This window comes from Salmo salar, chromosome ssa14 (assembly GCF_905237065.1).
Source record: "Salmo salar chromosome ssa14, Ssal_v3.1, whole genome shotgun sequence".
Lineage (NCBI taxonomy): Eukaryota > Metazoa > Chordata > Actinopteri > Salmoniformes > Salmonidae > Salmo > Salmo salar.
Genome location: NC_059455.1, coordinates 98,461,282 through 98,478,781, shown reverse-complemented (window position 1 = coordinate 98,478,781; position 17,500 = coordinate 98,461,282). Strand labels below are relative to the sequence as shown.

At 44.5% G+C, this 17,500-nt stretch overlaps 1 protein-coding gene across 1 annotated transcript in view; it reads right to left on the bottom strand.

Moving 5' to 3' along the window:
- Window positions 1-17,500, bottom strand: part of csmd2 (CUB and Sushi multiple domains 2) — a 776,204-nt gene that overhangs the window by 13,337 nt on the left and 745,367 nt on the right. The window contains exons 61-64 of the mRNA XM_045695078.1: window positions 10,025-10,198; window positions 7,822-7,995; window positions 2,983-3,056; window positions 898-1,009 (exon numbers count right to left, since the gene is read on the bottom strand). Of these exons, the coding sequence (XP_045551034.1) occupies window positions 898-1,009; window positions 2,983-3,056; window positions 7,822-7,995; window positions 10,025-10,198 (534 nt within the window). The remainder of the gene's footprint in view (window positions 1-897; window positions 1,010-2,982; window positions 3,057-7,821; window positions 7,996-10,024; window positions 10,199-17,500) is intronic.

Genomic DNA, 17,500 nt, shown 5'->3' with positions numbered 1-17,500 from the left:
TAATCTATACATTCAGGTTGGAAACCATTCCAGGTGAGGTTGGGTAGACAGGTGTGTGTGTGTGTGTATACTAACCTATACATTCAGGTTGGAAGCCATTCCAGGTGAGGTTGGGTAGACAGGTGTGTGTGTGTGTATACTAACCTATACATTCAGGTTGGAAGCCATTCCAGGTGAGGTTGGGTAGACAGGTGTGTGTGTGTGTATACTAACCTATACATTCAGGTTGGAAGCCATTCCAGGTGAGGTTGGGTAGACAGGTGTGTGTGTGTGTATACTAACCTATACATTCAGGTTGGAAGCCATTCCAGGTGAGGTTGGGTAGACAGGTGTGTGTGTGTGTATACTAACCTATACATTCAGGTTGGAAGTCATTCCAGGTGAGGTAAGGTAGACAGGTGTGTGTGTGTGTATACTAATCTATACATTCAGGTTGGAAGCCATTCCAGGTGAGGTTGGGTAGACAGGTGTGTGTGTGTGTATACTAACCTATACATTCAGGTTGGAAGCCATTCCAGGTGAGGTTGGGTAGACAGGTGTGTGTGTGTATATACTAACCTATACATTCAGGTTGGAAGCCATTCCAGGTGAGGTTGGGTAGACAGGTGTGTGTGTGTATACTAACCTATACATTCAGGTTGGAAGCCATTCCAGGTGAGGTTGGGTAGACAGTGTGTGTGTGTGTTATACTAACCTATACATTCAGGTTGGAAGCCATTCCAGGTGAGGTTGGGTAGACAGGTGTGTGTGTGTATATACTAACCTATACATTCAGGTTGGAAGCCATTCCAGGTGAGGTTGGGTAGACAGGTGTGTGTGTGTGTATACTAACCTATACATTCAGGTTGGAAGCCATTCCAGGTGAGGTTGGGTAGACAGGTGTGTGTGTATACTAACCTATACATTCAGGTTGGAAGCCATTCCAGGTGAGGTTGGGTAGACAGGTGCGTGTTGTGGATCCCTGTAGCAGGTAGCCCTTCCTACAGCTGAACAATACAGTACTGCCGATCTGTAGGTTGGAGACACCTCAGGGTTAGATTCACACATCAGGGTTAGATACACACCTCAGGGACAGTTACACACATCAGGGTTATGGACAGATACACACGGATAGTATTGTAAAATTCCCCACAGTATGGTAACCTCGTAGCATGCTGTCCCTACTGTCACGTTCTGACCAGTATGAGGGTTATTTTGTTAGTGTAGGCTGGTCAGGACGTGGCAGAGGGTATTTGGTTTATGTGGTTCGAGGTGTGTGTATTATGTAGAGGGTAGTTGATTTATGTATTCCGGGGTTTTTTTGGTCACTGCTCTGTTAGTCTATGTTCTTTCTAGTTAGTCTGTTTCTATGTTTAGTTAATTGGGGTGTGGACTCTCAATTGAAGGCAGGTGTTGTCTAGTTGCCTTTGATTGAGAGTCCTATATATATTAGGGTGTGTTTGTTTGTAATTTGTGGGAGGTTGTCACTTGAATTGCTGTTGTTCGCCGTCAAGTCTGTATTCGTCGTCCATCGTTTTGTTTTGTTTGTAGAAGTGTTTTCATTCAAAAAGTTAATTATGAGCACTCAACCCGCTGCGCCTTGGTCCATTCCTGACGATCGTCGTTACACCTATACATCCCCACAGTAATGTAACCTGGTAGCATGCTGTCCCCTTCACATCCCCACAGTATTATAACCTGGTAGAATGCTGTTCCCACCCATCCCCACAGTATTATAACCTGGTAGCATGCTGTTCCCTAAACATCCCCACAGTATTATAACCTGGTAGAATGCTGTCCCCTACACATCCCCACAGTATTATAACCTGGTAGAATGCTGTTCCCACCCATCCCCACAGTATTATAACCTGGTAGCATGCTGTTCCCTAAACATCCCCACAGTATTATAACCTGGTAGCATGCTGTTCCCTAAACATCCCCACAGTATTATAACCTGGTAGCATGCTGTTCCCTACACATCCCCACAGTATTATAACCTGGTAGCATGCTGTTCCCTACACATCCCCACAGTATTATAACCTGGTAGCATGCTGTTCCCTACACATCCCCACAGTATTATAACCTGGTAGCATGCTGTCCCCACCCATCCCCACAGTATTATAACCTGGTAGCATGCTGTTCCCGAAACATCCCCACAGTATTATAACCTGGTAGCATGCTGTCCCCACACATCCCCACAGTATTATAACCTGGTAGCATGCTGTTCCCTACACATCCCCACAGTATTATAACCTGGTAGCATGCTGTTCCCTACACATCCCCACAGTATTATAACCTGGTAGCATGCTGTTCCCTACACATCCCCACAGTATTATAACCTGGTAGCATGCTGTTCCCTACACATCCCCACAGTATTGTAACCTGGTAGCATGCTGTTCCCTATACATCTCCACAGTATTATAACCTGGTAGCATGCTGTTCCCTTCACATCCCCACAGTATTGTAACCTGGTAGCATGCTGTTCCCTACACATCCCCACAGTATTATAACCTGGTAGCATGCTGTTCCCTACACATCCCCACAGTATTATAACCTGGTAGCATGCTGTTCCCTAAACATCACACAGTATAGTAACCTGGTAGCATGTACATAGCCAATCTGTAAACAGCCCATCCAACTACCTCATCCCCATACTGTTATTTTTATGTTTTGCTCCTTTCCACCCCAGTATCTCTACTTGCACATTCATCTTCTGCACATCTATCACTCCAGTGTTAATGCTAAATTGTAATTATTTCGCCACTATGGCCTATTTATTGTCTTCCCTCCCTTATCTTACCTCCTTTGCGCACACTGTATACAGACTTTTTTCTATTGTGTTATTGACTGTTTGTTTACTCCATGTGTAACTCTGTGTTGTTGTTTGTGTCACACCGCTATGCTTTATCTTGACCAAGTCGCAGTTGTAAATGAGAACTTGTTCTCAACTAGCCTACCTGGTTAAATAAAGGTGAAATAAATAAATAAATAAATAATTGTAACCTGGTAGCCTTGGGTGTTGTTCTGGTTTCCAAACAAGGGGGTTCCAGGATCTCCACAGGTGGTGTGGCTGGGATCTGAAACGTACACATAGTGTTACAGAGAGGACAACTCCTTCTACATTGCATAGAAACTAATGAGCAAGACACTTGACTTGGTTTGTCAATCTAACGGTCTATCCAAATCTACCAATACATCTTCCTTCTGTAGTCCAAGGGAGCCGTATGTTTCACGTGTCTTAGAGTAGGAGTGCTGATCTAGGATCAGAGGTCTTCCACTGTGATCTACAAGCCAAAAACGGACACTAAATCAGCACTTGTTTTCTGTGAGCCTCTTAATACAATACGTACAGCCACTGGTCTGTGTTGGATTGGTGTAATCACTATGGCCCAGAGACATACTGTACACGGAGTATACCAAACATAAAGAACACCTTCCAAATATTGAGTTGTTCACCCCCCCCCCTCCGCAGAACAGCCTCATTTCGTCGGGATATGGACTCTACAAGGTGTCGAAAGCGTTCCACAGGGATGCTGGCCCCATGTTGACTCCAATGCTTCCCCACAGTTGTGTCAAGTTGGATGGATGTCCTTTGGGTGGTGGACCATTCTTGATACACACGGGGAAACTGTTGAGCGTGAAAAACCCAGCAGCGTTGCAGTTCTTGACACAAACCAGTGCACCTGGGCACCGACTACTGTAACCCAGTTCAAAGGCACGTAGATATTCTGTCTTTACCATTCACCCTCTGAATGGCACACAATCCATGTCTCAAGGCTTAAAAATCCTTCTTTAACTTGTCTCCTCCCTTTCATCTACACTGATTGAAGTGGATTTAACAAGTTACATCAATGAGGGATCATAGCTTTCACCTGGATTCACCTGGTCAGTCTATGTCATGGAAAGAGCAGTTGTTCCTAATGTTTTGTAAACTCAGCGTATATTTACAGAGTTCGACCAAATTTTTAAGAGTGTTGAATATTGTTCTTGTTCTAGACATTCAGTTACGTAACATTGTTTAAATATTCTGCATGTTATGTTGTTGAGGCGTTAACATGCCCGCAACACAATTTAGTGTCGCTCTGTAAATGCTTCATAATGTAGAAACCCAACTTCCTAAATCCAGTACAAGGTTCTGGTACAGGATGGCTGACAGCCTGGTCTGAGATGGTTCCTGAGAGTTAGTAGGACCCATTCTGAGTGCCTGGTCTGAGATGGTAACAGAGAGTTAGTAGGACCCATTCTGAGTGCCTGGTCTGAGATGGTAACTGAGAGTTAGTAGGACCCATTCTGAGTGCCTGGTCTGAGATGGTAACTGAGAGTTAGTAGGACCCATTCTGAGTGCCTGGTCTGAGATGGTAACAGAGAGTTAGTAGGACCCATTCTGAGTGCCTGGTCTGAGATGGTAACAGAGAGTTAGTAGGACCCATTCTGAGTGCCTGGTCTGAGATGGTAACTGAGAGTTAGTAGGACCCATTCTGAGTGCCTGGTCTGAGTTGGTAACTGAGAGTTAGTAGGACCCATTCTGAGTGCCTGGTCTGAGTTGGTAACTGAGAGTTAGTAGGACCCATTCTGAGTGCCTGGTCTGAGATGGTAACTGAGAGTTAGTAGGACCCATTCTGAGTGCCTGGTCTGAGATGGTTCCTGAGAGTTAGTAGGACCCATTCTGAGTGCCTGGTCTGAGTTGGTTCCTGAGAGTTAGTAGGACCCATTCTGAGTGCCTGGTCTGAGATGGTAACTGAGAGTTAGTAGGACCCATTCTGAGTGCCTGGTCTGAGATGGTTCCTGAGAGTTAGTAGGACCCATTCTGAGTGCCTGGTCTGAGATGGTAACTGAGAGTTAGTAGGACCCATTCTGAGTGCCTGGTCTGAGATGGTTCCTGAGAGTTAGTAGGACCCATTCTGAGTGCCTGGTCTGAGTTGGTAACTGAGAGTTAGTAGGACCCATTCTGAGTGCCTGGTCTGAGATGGTTCCTGAGAGTTAGTAGGACCCATTCTGAGTGCCTGGTCTGAGATGGTAACTGAGAGTTAGTAGGACCCATTCTGAGTGCCTGGTCTGAGTTGGATCCTGAGAGTTAGTAGGACCCATTCTGAGTGCCTGGTCTGAGTTGGATCCTGATAGGACCCATTCTGAGTGCCTGGTCTGAGATGGTTCCTGAGAGTTAGTAGGACCCATTCTGAGTGCCTGGTCTGAGATGGTAACTGAGAGTTAGTAGGACCCATTCTGAGTGCCTGGTCTGAGTTGGATCCTGAGAGTTAGTAGGACCCATTCTGAGTGCCTGGTCTGAGTTGGATCCTGATAGGACCCATTCTGAGTGCCTGGTCTGAGTTGGTAACTGAGAGTTAGTAGGACCCATTCTGAGTGCCTGGTCTGAGTTGGTAACAGAGAGTTAGTAGGACCCATTCTGAGTGCCTGGTCTGAGATGGTTCCTGAGAGTTAGTAGGACCCATTCTGAGTGCCTGGTCTGAGTTGGTAACTGAGAGTTAGTAGGACCCATTCTGAGTGCCTGGTCTGAGATGGTAACTGAGAGTTAGTAGGACCCATTCTGAGTGCCTGGTCTGAGATGGTTCCTGAGAGTTAGTAGGACCCATTCTGAGTGCCTGGTCTGAGATGGTTCCTGAGAGTTAGTAGGACCCATTCTGAGTGCCTGGTCTGAGATGGTAACTGAGAGTTAGTAGGACCCATTCTGAGTGCCTGGTCTGAGTTGGATCCTGAGAGTTAGTAGGACCCATTCTGAGTGCCTGGTCTGAGTTGGATCCTGATAGGACCCATTCTGAGTGCCTGGTCTGAGTTGGTAACTGAGAGTTAGTAGGACCCATTCTGAGTGCCTGGTCTGAGTTGGTTCCTGAGAGTTAGTAGGACCCATTCTGAGTGCCTGGTCTGAGTTGGTAACTGAGAGTTAGTAGGACCCATTCTGAGTGCCTGGTCTGAGTTGGTAACTGAGAGTTAGTAGGACCCATTCTGAGTGCCTGGTCTGAGTTGGTAACTGAGAGTTAGTAGGACCCATTCTGAGTGCCTGGTCTGAGTTGGTTCCTGAGAGTTAGTAGGACCCATTCTGAGTGCCTGGTCTGAGATGGTAACTGAGAGTTAGTAGGACCCATTCTGAGTGCCTGGTCTGAGATGGTTCCTGAGAGTTAGTAGGACCCATTCTGAGTGCCTGGTCTGAGATGGTTCCTGAGAGTTAGTAGGACCCATTCTGAGTGCCTGGTCTGAGATGGTAACTGAGAGTTAGTAGGACCCATTCTGAGTGCCTGGTCTGAGTTGGATCCTGAGAGTTAGTAGGACCCATTCTGAGTGCCTGGTCTGAGTTGGATCCTGATAGGACCCATTCTGAGTGCCTGGTCTGAGTTGGTAACTGAGAGTTACGGCTGGCTCTAGAGAGTAGGACCCATTCTGAGTGCCTGGTCTGAGATGGTAACTGAGAGTTAGTAGGACCCATTCTGAGTGCCTGGTCTGAGTTGGTAACAGAGAGTTAGTAGGACCCATTCTGAGTGCCTGGTCTGAGTTGGTTACTGAGAGTTAGTAGGACCCATTCTGAGTGCCTGGTCTGAGTTGGTAACTGAGAGTTAGTAGGACCCATTCTGAGTGCCTGGTCTGAGTTGGTAACTGAGAGTTAGTAGGACCCATTCTGAGTGCCTGGTCTGAGATGGTAACTGAGAGTTAGTAGGACCCATTCTGAGTGCCTGGTCTGAGTTGGTAACAGAGAGTTAGTAGGACCCATTCTGAGTGCCTGGTCTGAGATGGTTCCAGAGAGTTAGTAGGACCCATTCTGAGTGCCTGGTCTGAGATGGTAACTGAGAGTTAGTAGGACCCATTCTGAGTGCCTGGTCTGAGTTGGTAACAGAGAGTTAGTAGGACCCATTCTGAGTGCCTGGTCTGAGTTGGTATCCTGAGAGTTAGTAGGACCCATTCTGAGTGCCTGGTCTGAGTTGGTAACTGAGAGTTAGTAGGACCCATTCTGAGTGCCTGGTCTGAGTTGGTAACTGAGAGTTAGTAGGACCCATTCTGAGTGCCTGGTCTGAGATGGTAACTGAGAGTTAGTAGGACCCATTCTGAGTGCCTGGTCTGAGATGGTAACAGAGAGTTAGTAGGACCCATTCTGAGTGCCTGGTCTGAGTTGGTTCCAGAGAGTTAGTAGGACCCATTCTGAGTGCCTGGTCTGAGTTGGTTCCTGAGAGTTAGTAGGACCCATTCTGAGTGCCTGGTCTGAGTTGGTAACTGAGAGTTAGTAGGACCCATTCTGAGTGCCTGGTCTGAGATGGTAACTGAGAGTTAGTAGGACCCATTCTGAGTGCCTGGTCTGAGTTGGTAACTGAGAGTTAGTAGGACCCATTCTGAGTGCCTGGTCTGAGTTGGTTCCTGAGAGTTAGTAGGACCCATTCTGAGTGCCTGGTCTGAGATGGTAACAGAGAGTTAGTAGGACCCATTCTGAGTGCCTGGTCTGAGATGGTTCCAGAGAGTTAGTAGGACCCATTCTGAGTGCCTGGTCTGAGTTGGTTCCTGAGAGTTAGTAGGACCCATTCTGAGTGCCTGGTCTGAGATGGTTCCTGAGAGTTAGTAGGACCCATTCTGAGTGCCTGGTCTGAGTTGGTAACTGAGAGTTAGTAGGACCCATTCTGAGTGCCTGGTCTGAGATGGTTCCTGAGAGTTAGTAGGACCCATTCTGAGTGCCTGGTCTGAGTTGGATCCTGATAGGACCCATTCTGAGTGCCTGGTCTGAGTTGGTTCCTGAGAGTTAGTAGGACCCATTCTGAGTGCCTGGTCTGAGTTGGATCCTGATAGGACCCATTCTGAGTGCCTGGTCTGAGTTGCTTCCTGATAGTTACTAAGACCCATTCTTACCTATGCAGGATGGCTGAGTGCCGCTCCAGATGCCATCATATTGACAGTATCGTCTGGCTGAGCCCACCAACACCAAAGGAGGAGAGCAGGAGAAGGAGACAGAGGAGAGGTAGGTGAACCCTCGGTCCTCCCTTCTCCCCTGGGCCGGGACACCTGGGTCTCCACAGAACACAGCTAGAGGGAGGGATGGGGAGGGGGAGGGGGGGTATGAGGAGCGAGAGAGAAAGAGAAGCTATGTGCTATCATTTGGATGAAAACATGAAAAGAATCGAAGCATTTCAACACGTAACAATGCACTGGATATTTTACTTTTATTGTTGTTGTCATTTAGCAGACGCTCTTATGCAGAGCGACTTACAGTAGTGAATGCATAGATTTCATACATTTTTTTTTTCTTCTCCGTACTGCCCCCCCGTGGGAATCGAACCCACAACCCTGGCTTTGCAAACACCATGCTCTACCAACTGAGCCACCGGGAAGACCGGATATCCAATATGACTGCAATGTAGCCATGGGATGTGTCTATGGAAAATATATTGCAGCTTCAACTACCTATACATCAGTGGAATCAAGGAGAGGACCATCTTCCTCATTGAATTTCATTTAATCCTCTTTAGATAAAACTATACTAAATATAATCACGTCACCAAATAATTGATTAAAACACACTGTTTTGTAATGAAGGTCTACAGTAGCCTCAACAGCACTCTGTAGGGTAGCACCACGGTGTAGCCGGAGGACAGCTAGCTTCCGTCCTCCTCTGGGTACATTGACTTCAATACAAAACCTAGGAGGCTCATGGTTCTCACCTCCTTCCATAGACTTACACAGTAATTATGACAACTTCCGGAGGACGTCGTCCAACCGATCAGTGCTCTAGCAGCATGAACTGACATGTTGTCTATCCAATCAAAGGATCAGAGAATGAATCTAGTACTGAAAGCATAAGCTACAGCTAGCTAGCACTGCAGTGTCTACAATATGGTGAGTAGTTGACTCAAAGAGAGAGAAAGACAATAGTTGAACAGTTTTCAACAAATTAATGTATTCCTAAATGAAGTAAGTCGCTCTGGATAAGAGCGTCTGCTAAATGACGTAAATGTAAAAAAAAAATTAAGGTGAAGAAGAAGCAAGAGAGAAATAGAGAGAGGGATTGTCACTTACTTAGGTAGCAAATGCAGCTAGCTAGTTTAGCCTAGTGAAACACCCTGCTCAAACAGAGGGATGCTATGTTAGCTAGCTGGCTATGACAATCCGACACATCACTGGAACTCTTCCAAGTCAAGGTAAGCTTTTGGTTTTAGTAATTTATTACCACCGGGGCCTGCCAGAGTAAGTGCTAAACTGCTTGCTGACTGTACACTGTAATGTTACTGCATGATTGTAGCAGGTTTACTAATGTGTTAGTTCTATTAGATATGTTGACTATAATGTTACTTCCGACTTCAACTGTATGTTGACTAGGACGTTACTTTAGCTAATGTGATGACAACGATATAGGCTGTGTAGCAGGTGTGGCTTGGAAAGGTTTTCCACCTGGTTACGTACAGCTGATGTGTTGTACATTGAAGTCCACAAATGAAGGGACGATGTGAGAAGAGGAGAGCGCGTAGATGGAAGAAGGAATACAACGTGGCTGCTATGAAAGTGACCTGTGTTTACGCGTGATCAGGGGTGTATTCATTCTGATGATTCTGTTGAAAAACATTTCTTAAACAGAAGCTAACAGAACAAAACGGGGATAAACATAACTGAATTTGTCAAATAGAAACTCTCGTTTGCAACTGTTGAACTTATGATTACACCCACCAGCAGCTAGATACAGGCAAGAGTGTGCAAGGCGGTATTGAATGTGTGACTGTCTGTCCAGATCACTGTCAACTCAATACTGTCTCCCGACCTGTGTGCACCTACATTGTAAAATGTCATTCATAGTCCTAGTCTAGGTTGTAACAACCTCATGATGGGTACAGGGACAACTAGAGTATCATGTAGTAGCCTGAACCTCTCTATGTTACATTGAACTGGGTGAATGGAATATGAATGACATTCATCCAATATGCTGTAATAGAAATAAGACAATGCTCATTATTGAAAAAAGATTGCCCGTCCCTTCATCTGAAACGGCATTGACCACCACTGCTATTCATGGCATGTCCTCACAGCTAGTTGAAGCTCAGGTCTACTTCAGCGGGTTACTTACGGAAACACTGAGGTTTCTCTCCATTCCAGGTGCCGTTTCCCTGGCAGGTGATCATGGTGGGCAGGGAGAGCTGGTAACCCTGGTTACAGGCATAACTAACGCTGTTGCCCCAGGTGAAGTCTGTTCCAACCACCTGACCGTTAGGGATGGGAGGAGGGGCCGTACACACAATAGCTGGAGAGAGAGAAAGAGAAGAGATGAGATCATTTTTCAGAATGTGTTTTTACAAAAATATAGATTAAGAGTTGGATAAAGTTGAATTTCTTTACAAGGACATTTACAGAATACTACCCTCCATAACATAACCTTCACTCCAAATCAAAACTCCAAACCTAAGACCTGATTTTGGACAAAGGTTTTTGGAAAGATTTTTTATTGCCAAGGACGATACAGCTAATACTCTGGTAAAACAAAAGTCCAGCAAAGGAAGCACAACAGAAACTGGAAAATACCATCCAACCTGGAAATGTGTGAGAAATGTTTAGTCTGAAGTTACTTTTTAAAGCCAATAAGAAAACGACATTACAATGATATATTTTACTTTATAAGGACTGAATGCTAAGTTAAGGCTACCAAAGCTTACTAGGACAGAACAGATCTGGCTGCAACTTCAATTAGCACTGAGGTGTGAAGTGAGAGGTGTCAAAGCCCTTGAGCCCAACAAAGGCAGGAGAGTTTCACAGCCTCCCCCACCCAGAGGCTTTTGAAGCTGCCTGGTCCATGTCTTCCCCCTGTGCAGAGGTCTTCACAATACAATACCCCTCGGATGCAAACAATGAAAAGGCACGGAATGAGTACTAATAGATAATCCAGAGACACTTTTTGCTAACTGCTACAAAATGGGAACATAGGCAACATAATCTTCCATACAGACCATCGTTTGGCATGGCGCAGTGATATATTAACACACTACCCCTCTTTTGGGGGGGGGGTGTTAGCGATGGGTGGAAACTGAAGAGTGTCATGTCAACCTGTACAAGCTAATGTCAACCTCTACAAGCTAATGTCAACCTGTACAAGCTAACGTCAACCTGTACAAGCTAACGTCAACCTGTACAAGCTAACGTCAACCTCTACAAGCTAATGTCAACCTGTACAAGCTAATGTCAACCTCTACAAGCTAATGTCAACCTCTACAAGCTAATGTCAACCTCTACAAGCTAATGTCAACCTCTACAAGCTAATGTCAACCTCTACAAGCTAATGTCAACCTCTACAAGCTAATGTCAACAACTACAAGCTAATGTCAACCTCTACAAGCTAACGTCAATGGGTGGAAACTCAAGAGTGTCATGTCAACCTGTACAAGCTAATGTCAACCTGTACAAGCTAATGTCAACCTCTACAAGCTAATGTCAACCTCTACAATTTGTAAGTCGCTCTGGATAAGAGCGTCTGCTAAATGACTTAAATGTAAAATGTAAATGTACAAGCTAATGTCAACCTGTAAAAGTCTGGAACAATATTGGTACAGGGCAACCCCAAACAGTTTTTTTAGACTTTCACAGAATCAAAGAGGGAGCGCAGCAGGAGAAGCTCTCTCGATGAAGACTCCCCCCACCCATAGCGAGCCAGACCAGACCTCCTCATTACACAACCCCACAGATGAGCAACCCGAAGCGGAAAGTCAACCACCTAGCACAGAGCACTACATCCTTCACTGAAATTAAGGATACATTCACCCAGCTGCAGGGAAGGCATGTGAAGCTGGAAAAGCAGGTGAACACACTCCAGTCAGCACAAACCCAGACAATAGTCCTGCTCAACAAAACCCCTTCAACCAGACCCAGAGAGCTGGAGGTGGAGAGAGACATGTCTGCACTCTGGACTGTGGTGAGACAACTTCAACAGGAGAAAGAGCAGGAGCGGGAGAAGAACACTCGAGGAGAAGGTGAGAACGATGATGTGTGACAGAGAACAAGCCATTAGAGAGCTGGCCACTCCCGCAGAGAAGCCAGCAGAACAGTCCACCTCAGACCCAGATCATAGCCTCGACATCACAGCAGAACAGTTCATCCCAGACCCTGACCATAGCCTCAACATCACAGCAGAACAGTCCACCTCAGACCCAGACCATAGCCTCGACATCACAGCAGAACAGTCCATCCCAGACCATGACCATAGCCTCAACATCACAGCAGAACAGACAAATGAAGAACCACAAGCCCAGGGGACCACACCCCCACTGAGCCCCCCCCATACCCACAGAGGACATACACAGGCCACTCCTTATGGACTGAAACGAGAAATATATACAATAACATTTACTTTTTCTCAAACACAGTGTCTAAACTCTGGTGTCCAAACACCCAGCACGCCCTAGAACTGCTGTCTGAGGACCAACCAGCCACATAGTAATACACACAGGCACAAACAACCTGAGAGCACAGCACTCAAGGGAGTGATTGAAAAAGCTTCATTTTACTTTTGAAAAGTTTGGGGACACTTAGAAATAACCTTGTTTTCCATGAAAACATACATGAAATGAGTTGCAAAATGAATAGGAACAAGGTTATAAATGATGATATTTAATTGAAAAAAATAATTGGGTCCTTCAAAACTTTGCTTTCGTCAAAGAATCCTCCATTTGCAGCTATTACAGCCTTGCAGACCATTGTAGTTGTCAATTTGTTGAGGTAATCTGAAGAGATTTCATCCCATGCTTCCTGAAGACCCTCCTATAAATTGGATTGGCTTGATGGGCATTTCTTACCTACCATACGGTCAAGCTGCTCCCACAACAGCTCAATAGGGTTGAGATCTGGTGACTGTGCTGGCCACTCCATTATAGACAGAATACCAGCTGACTGCTTCTTCCCTAAATAGCTCTAGCATAGTTTGGAGGTGTGCTTTGGGTCATTGTCCTCTTGTAGGAGGAAATTGGCTTCAATTAAGCTCCGTCCACAGGGTACGGCATGGCATTGCAAAATAGAGTGATAGCCTTCCTTCTTCAAGATCCCTTTTACTCTGTACAAATCTCCCACTTTACCACCACCAACAGCAGCCCCCAGACCATCACATTGCCTCCACCATGATGACAGATGACGTCAAGCACTCCTCCAGCATCTTTTCATTTTTTTCTGCGTTTCAAGAATGTTCTTCTTTTTGATCCAAACACCTCAAACTTAGATTAGTTTGTCCATAAAACTTTTTCCCAATCTTCCTCTGTCCAGTGTCTGTGTTCTTTTGCTCATCTTAATCTTTTCTTTTTATTGGCCAGTCTGAGATAGGGCTTTTTCTTTGCAACTCTGCCTAGAAGGCCAGCATCCCGGAGTCGCATCTTCTCTGTTGGCATTGAGACTGGTGTTTTGCGGGTACTATTTAATGAAGCTGCCAGGTGAGGACGTGTGAGGCGTCTGTTTCTCAAACTAGACACTCTAATGTACTTGTCCTCTTGCTCAGTTGTGCACCGGGGCCTCCCACTCCTCTTTCTATTCTGGTTAGAGCCAGTTTGAGCTGTTCTGTGAAGGGAGTGGTACACAGCATTGTACAAGATCTTCCGTTTCTTGGCAATTTCTCACATGGAATAGCCTTCATTTCTCAGAACAAGAATAGACTGACAAGTTTCAGAAGGAAGTTCTTTGTTTCTGGCCATTTTGAGCCTGTAATCGAACCCACAAATGCTGATGCTCCAGATACTCAACTAGTCTAAAGAAGGCCAGTTTTATTGCTTCTTTAATCGGAACAACAGTTTTCAGCTGTGCTAACATAATTGCAAAAGGGTTTTATAATGATCAATTAGCCTTTTAAAATGATAAACTTGGATTAGCTAACACAACGTGCCATTGGAACACAGGAGTGATGGTTGCTGATAATGGGCCTCTGTACGCCTATGTAGATATTCCATAAAAAACCTGCCGTTTCCAGCTACAATAGTCATTTACAACATTAACAATGTCTACACTGTATTTCTGATCAATCTTATGTTATTTTAATGGACAAAAAAATTTGCTTTTCTTTCAAAAACAAGGACATTTCTAAGTGACCCCAAACTTTTGAACGCTAGTATCGTTAATAATGTCACTAGCTAGCTACTGGCTGCTAGGCAACTCTATCAATTCTATATATTTAACCTTTATTTAACTAGGCAAGTCAGTTAAGACTAACCCTAATTGTGTGCCGCCCTATGGGACTCTCAATCACAGCCGGTTGTGATACTGCCTGGAATCAAACCAGGGTCTGTAGTGACGCCTATAGCTCGTGAGCCAATATATAGATATATATTTAAACATTTTTTGGGAGGGGGATTGGAAATGATGCAGACAATTACTTTTCTATCTGCTATATTAAAGCTGATCTACTCCCAAACCAAAAAAAACATTGAAGGAAATCTATTGCCCAACAACATATACAATCCCTCCTGGACAACATGTTTTGCTGCAATAGTGAAGGTGTAAACTTAGCAGTAAATTTAAACTCTTCAACATTATCCTGACATCATTTGGAACCAATGCCTGATCACCTCCTCCCACAAAAGTAATTAGCGTAGAATATGCGTCAACAACAATGTCAGAAATAATCCTCTGCAGTATCATCAACAGCAGACTCCAACATGTTCCTCAGTAAAAAAAACAATGTCCTGAGCAAATGTCAAATGGGCTTCTTACCAAAATACTGTACAAACAGACAACCTTATAGAAAAGCAAAGTCTTCTCATACTTTGTTGATTTAAAAAGCTTTTGACTTTTTTGATAGTCTGCTATATAAATTGATGGATGGTGGTGTTGGGAGGAAACCATATGACATTATATGACATTATAAAATCAATGTACACAAACAACAAATGTGCACTTATAATTGGCAATTAACACACATATTCTTTTCCCTTTGTGGTAAAAGAAGCAGCTTGAGCCCCACCCTCTTCAACAGACAGTATTCAGTATATGAATGAATATGAATGAATTTATGAGGGCACTAGAACAACCTGCAGAACCCTATTGGACTCAGTTTGCTGATGATATAGTGATTCTGTCACCGACCAAGAAGGGACCTAGATATTCTACACAGACTCTCAGTGCCCTAGAGCACTCAAGGAATTACACCTTCCTCGGCAACATCACATGTAACTTCCACAAGGCTGTGAACGATCTGAGAGACAAGGCAAGGAGGGCCTTCTATTCCATCAAAAGGAACATAAATAATGGTGTTCCAAAAAAATAAGGAATACAATTTCCATCTAGACACGGTTGCCCTAGAGCACACAAACAACGATACATACATCAGCGCCACAGGTAACTTCCACAAAGCTGTGAACGATCTGAGAGACGAGGCAAGGAGGGCAATGTATGCCATCAAAAGGAACATGAAATTCGACATACCAATTAGGATCTGGCTAAAAATACTTGAATCAGTTATAGAACCCATTGCCCTTTATGGTTGTGAGGTCTGGGGTCCGCTCACCAACCAAGAATTCACAAAATGGGACAAACACCAAATTGAGACTCTGCATGCAGAATTCTGCAAAAACATGCACAAAAACTATCCTCTGTGTACAACGTAAAACCCTAAAGAATGCATAGAGAGCAGAATTAGGTCGATACCTGTTAATTATCAAAATCCAGACAAGAGACGTTAAATTCCACAACCACCTAAAAGGAAGCGATTCCCAAACCTTCCATAACAAATCCCTCACCTACAGAGAGATGAACCTGGAGAAGAGTCCCCTAAGTAAGCTGGTCCTGTGGCTCTGTTCACAAATACAAACAGACCCCACAGAGCCCCAGGACAGCAACACAATTAGACACAACCAAATCATGAGAAAGCAAAAAGATAAATATTTGACACAGTGGAAAGCATCAACCAAAAAACAGAAAACTAGAATGCTATTTGGCCCTAAACAGAGAGAACACAGTGGCAGAATACCTGACAACTGGGACTGAACCCAAAATTAAGAAAATCCTTGACTATGTACAGAATCAGTGAGCATAGCCTTGCTATTGAGAAAGGCCACCGTAGGCATACCTGGTTCTCAAGAGAAGACAGGCTATGTGCACACTACCCACAAAATGAGGTGGAAACTGAGCTGCACTTCCTAATCTCCTGCCAAATGTACAGTGCCTTGCAAAAGTATTCATCCCTCTTGGCGTTTTTCCTATTTTGTTGCATTACAACCTGTAATTTAAATTGATTTTTATTTGGATTTCATGTAATGGACATACACAAAATAGTCCAAATTGGTGAAGTGAAATGGAAAGAATTTATTGTTTCAAAGAATTAAAAAAAAAATTAAAAGGAAAAGTGGTGCGTGCATTTGTATTCATCCCCTTTGCTATGAAGTCTCTAAATAAGATCTGGTGCAACCAATTACCTTCAGAAGTCACATAATTAGTTAAATAAAGTCCACCTCTGTGCAATCTAAGTGCCACATGATCTGTCACATGATCTCAGTATATATACACCTGCTCTGAAAGGCCCCAGAGTCTGCAACACCACTAAGCAAGGTGCACCACCAAGCATGCAACACCATGAAGACCGGGGAGATCTCCAAACAGGTCAGGGACAAAGTTGTGGAGAAGTACAGATCAGGGTTGGGTTATAAAAACATATCAGAAACTTTGAACATCCCACGGAGCATTAAATCCACTATTAAATAAAGGAAAGAATATGGCACCACAACAAACCTGCCAAGAGAGGGCAGCCCACCAAAACTCACGGACCAGACAAGGAGGGCAATAATCAGAGAGGCAACAAAGAGACCAATGATAGCCCTGAAGGAGCTGCAAAGCTCTACAACGGAGATTGGAGTACCTGTCTACAGGACCACTTTAAGCCACGGAGCTGGGCTTTATGAAAGATTGTCCAGAAAAAAAGCCATTGCTTAAAGAAAAAAATAAGCAACATGTTTGGTGTTCACTAAAATGCATGTGGGAGACTCCCCAAACATATGGAAGAAGGTACTCTGGGGTGACGAGACTAAAATGTAGCTTTTTGGCCATCAAGGAAAATGCAATTGGTAAGTCGCTTTGGATAAGAGCGTCTGCTAAATGACTTAAATGTAAATGTAAATGGTGCAAACCCAACACCTCTCATCACCCAGAGAACACCATCGGTGGTGGCAGCATCATGCTGTGGGGATGTTTTTCATCTGCAGGGACTGGAAAACTGGTCAGAATTGAAGGAATGATGGATGGCGCTAAATACAGGGACATTTTTGAGGGAAACCTGTTTCAGTCTTCCGGAGATTTGAGACTGGGACGGAGGTTCACCTTCCAGCAGGACAAAGACCCCAAGCATACTGCTAAAGCAACACTCGAGTGGTTTAAAGAAACATTTAAATGTCTTGGTATGGCCTAGTCAAAGCCCATACCTCAATCCAATTGAGAATCCAATTAAGAATCTGTGGTATGACTTAAAGTACATCAGTGGAACCCATCCAACTTGAAAGAGCTGGAACAGTTTTGCCTTGAAGAATGGGCAAAAATCCCAATGGCTAGATGTGCCAAGCTCATAGAGACATACCCCAAGAGACTTTCAGCT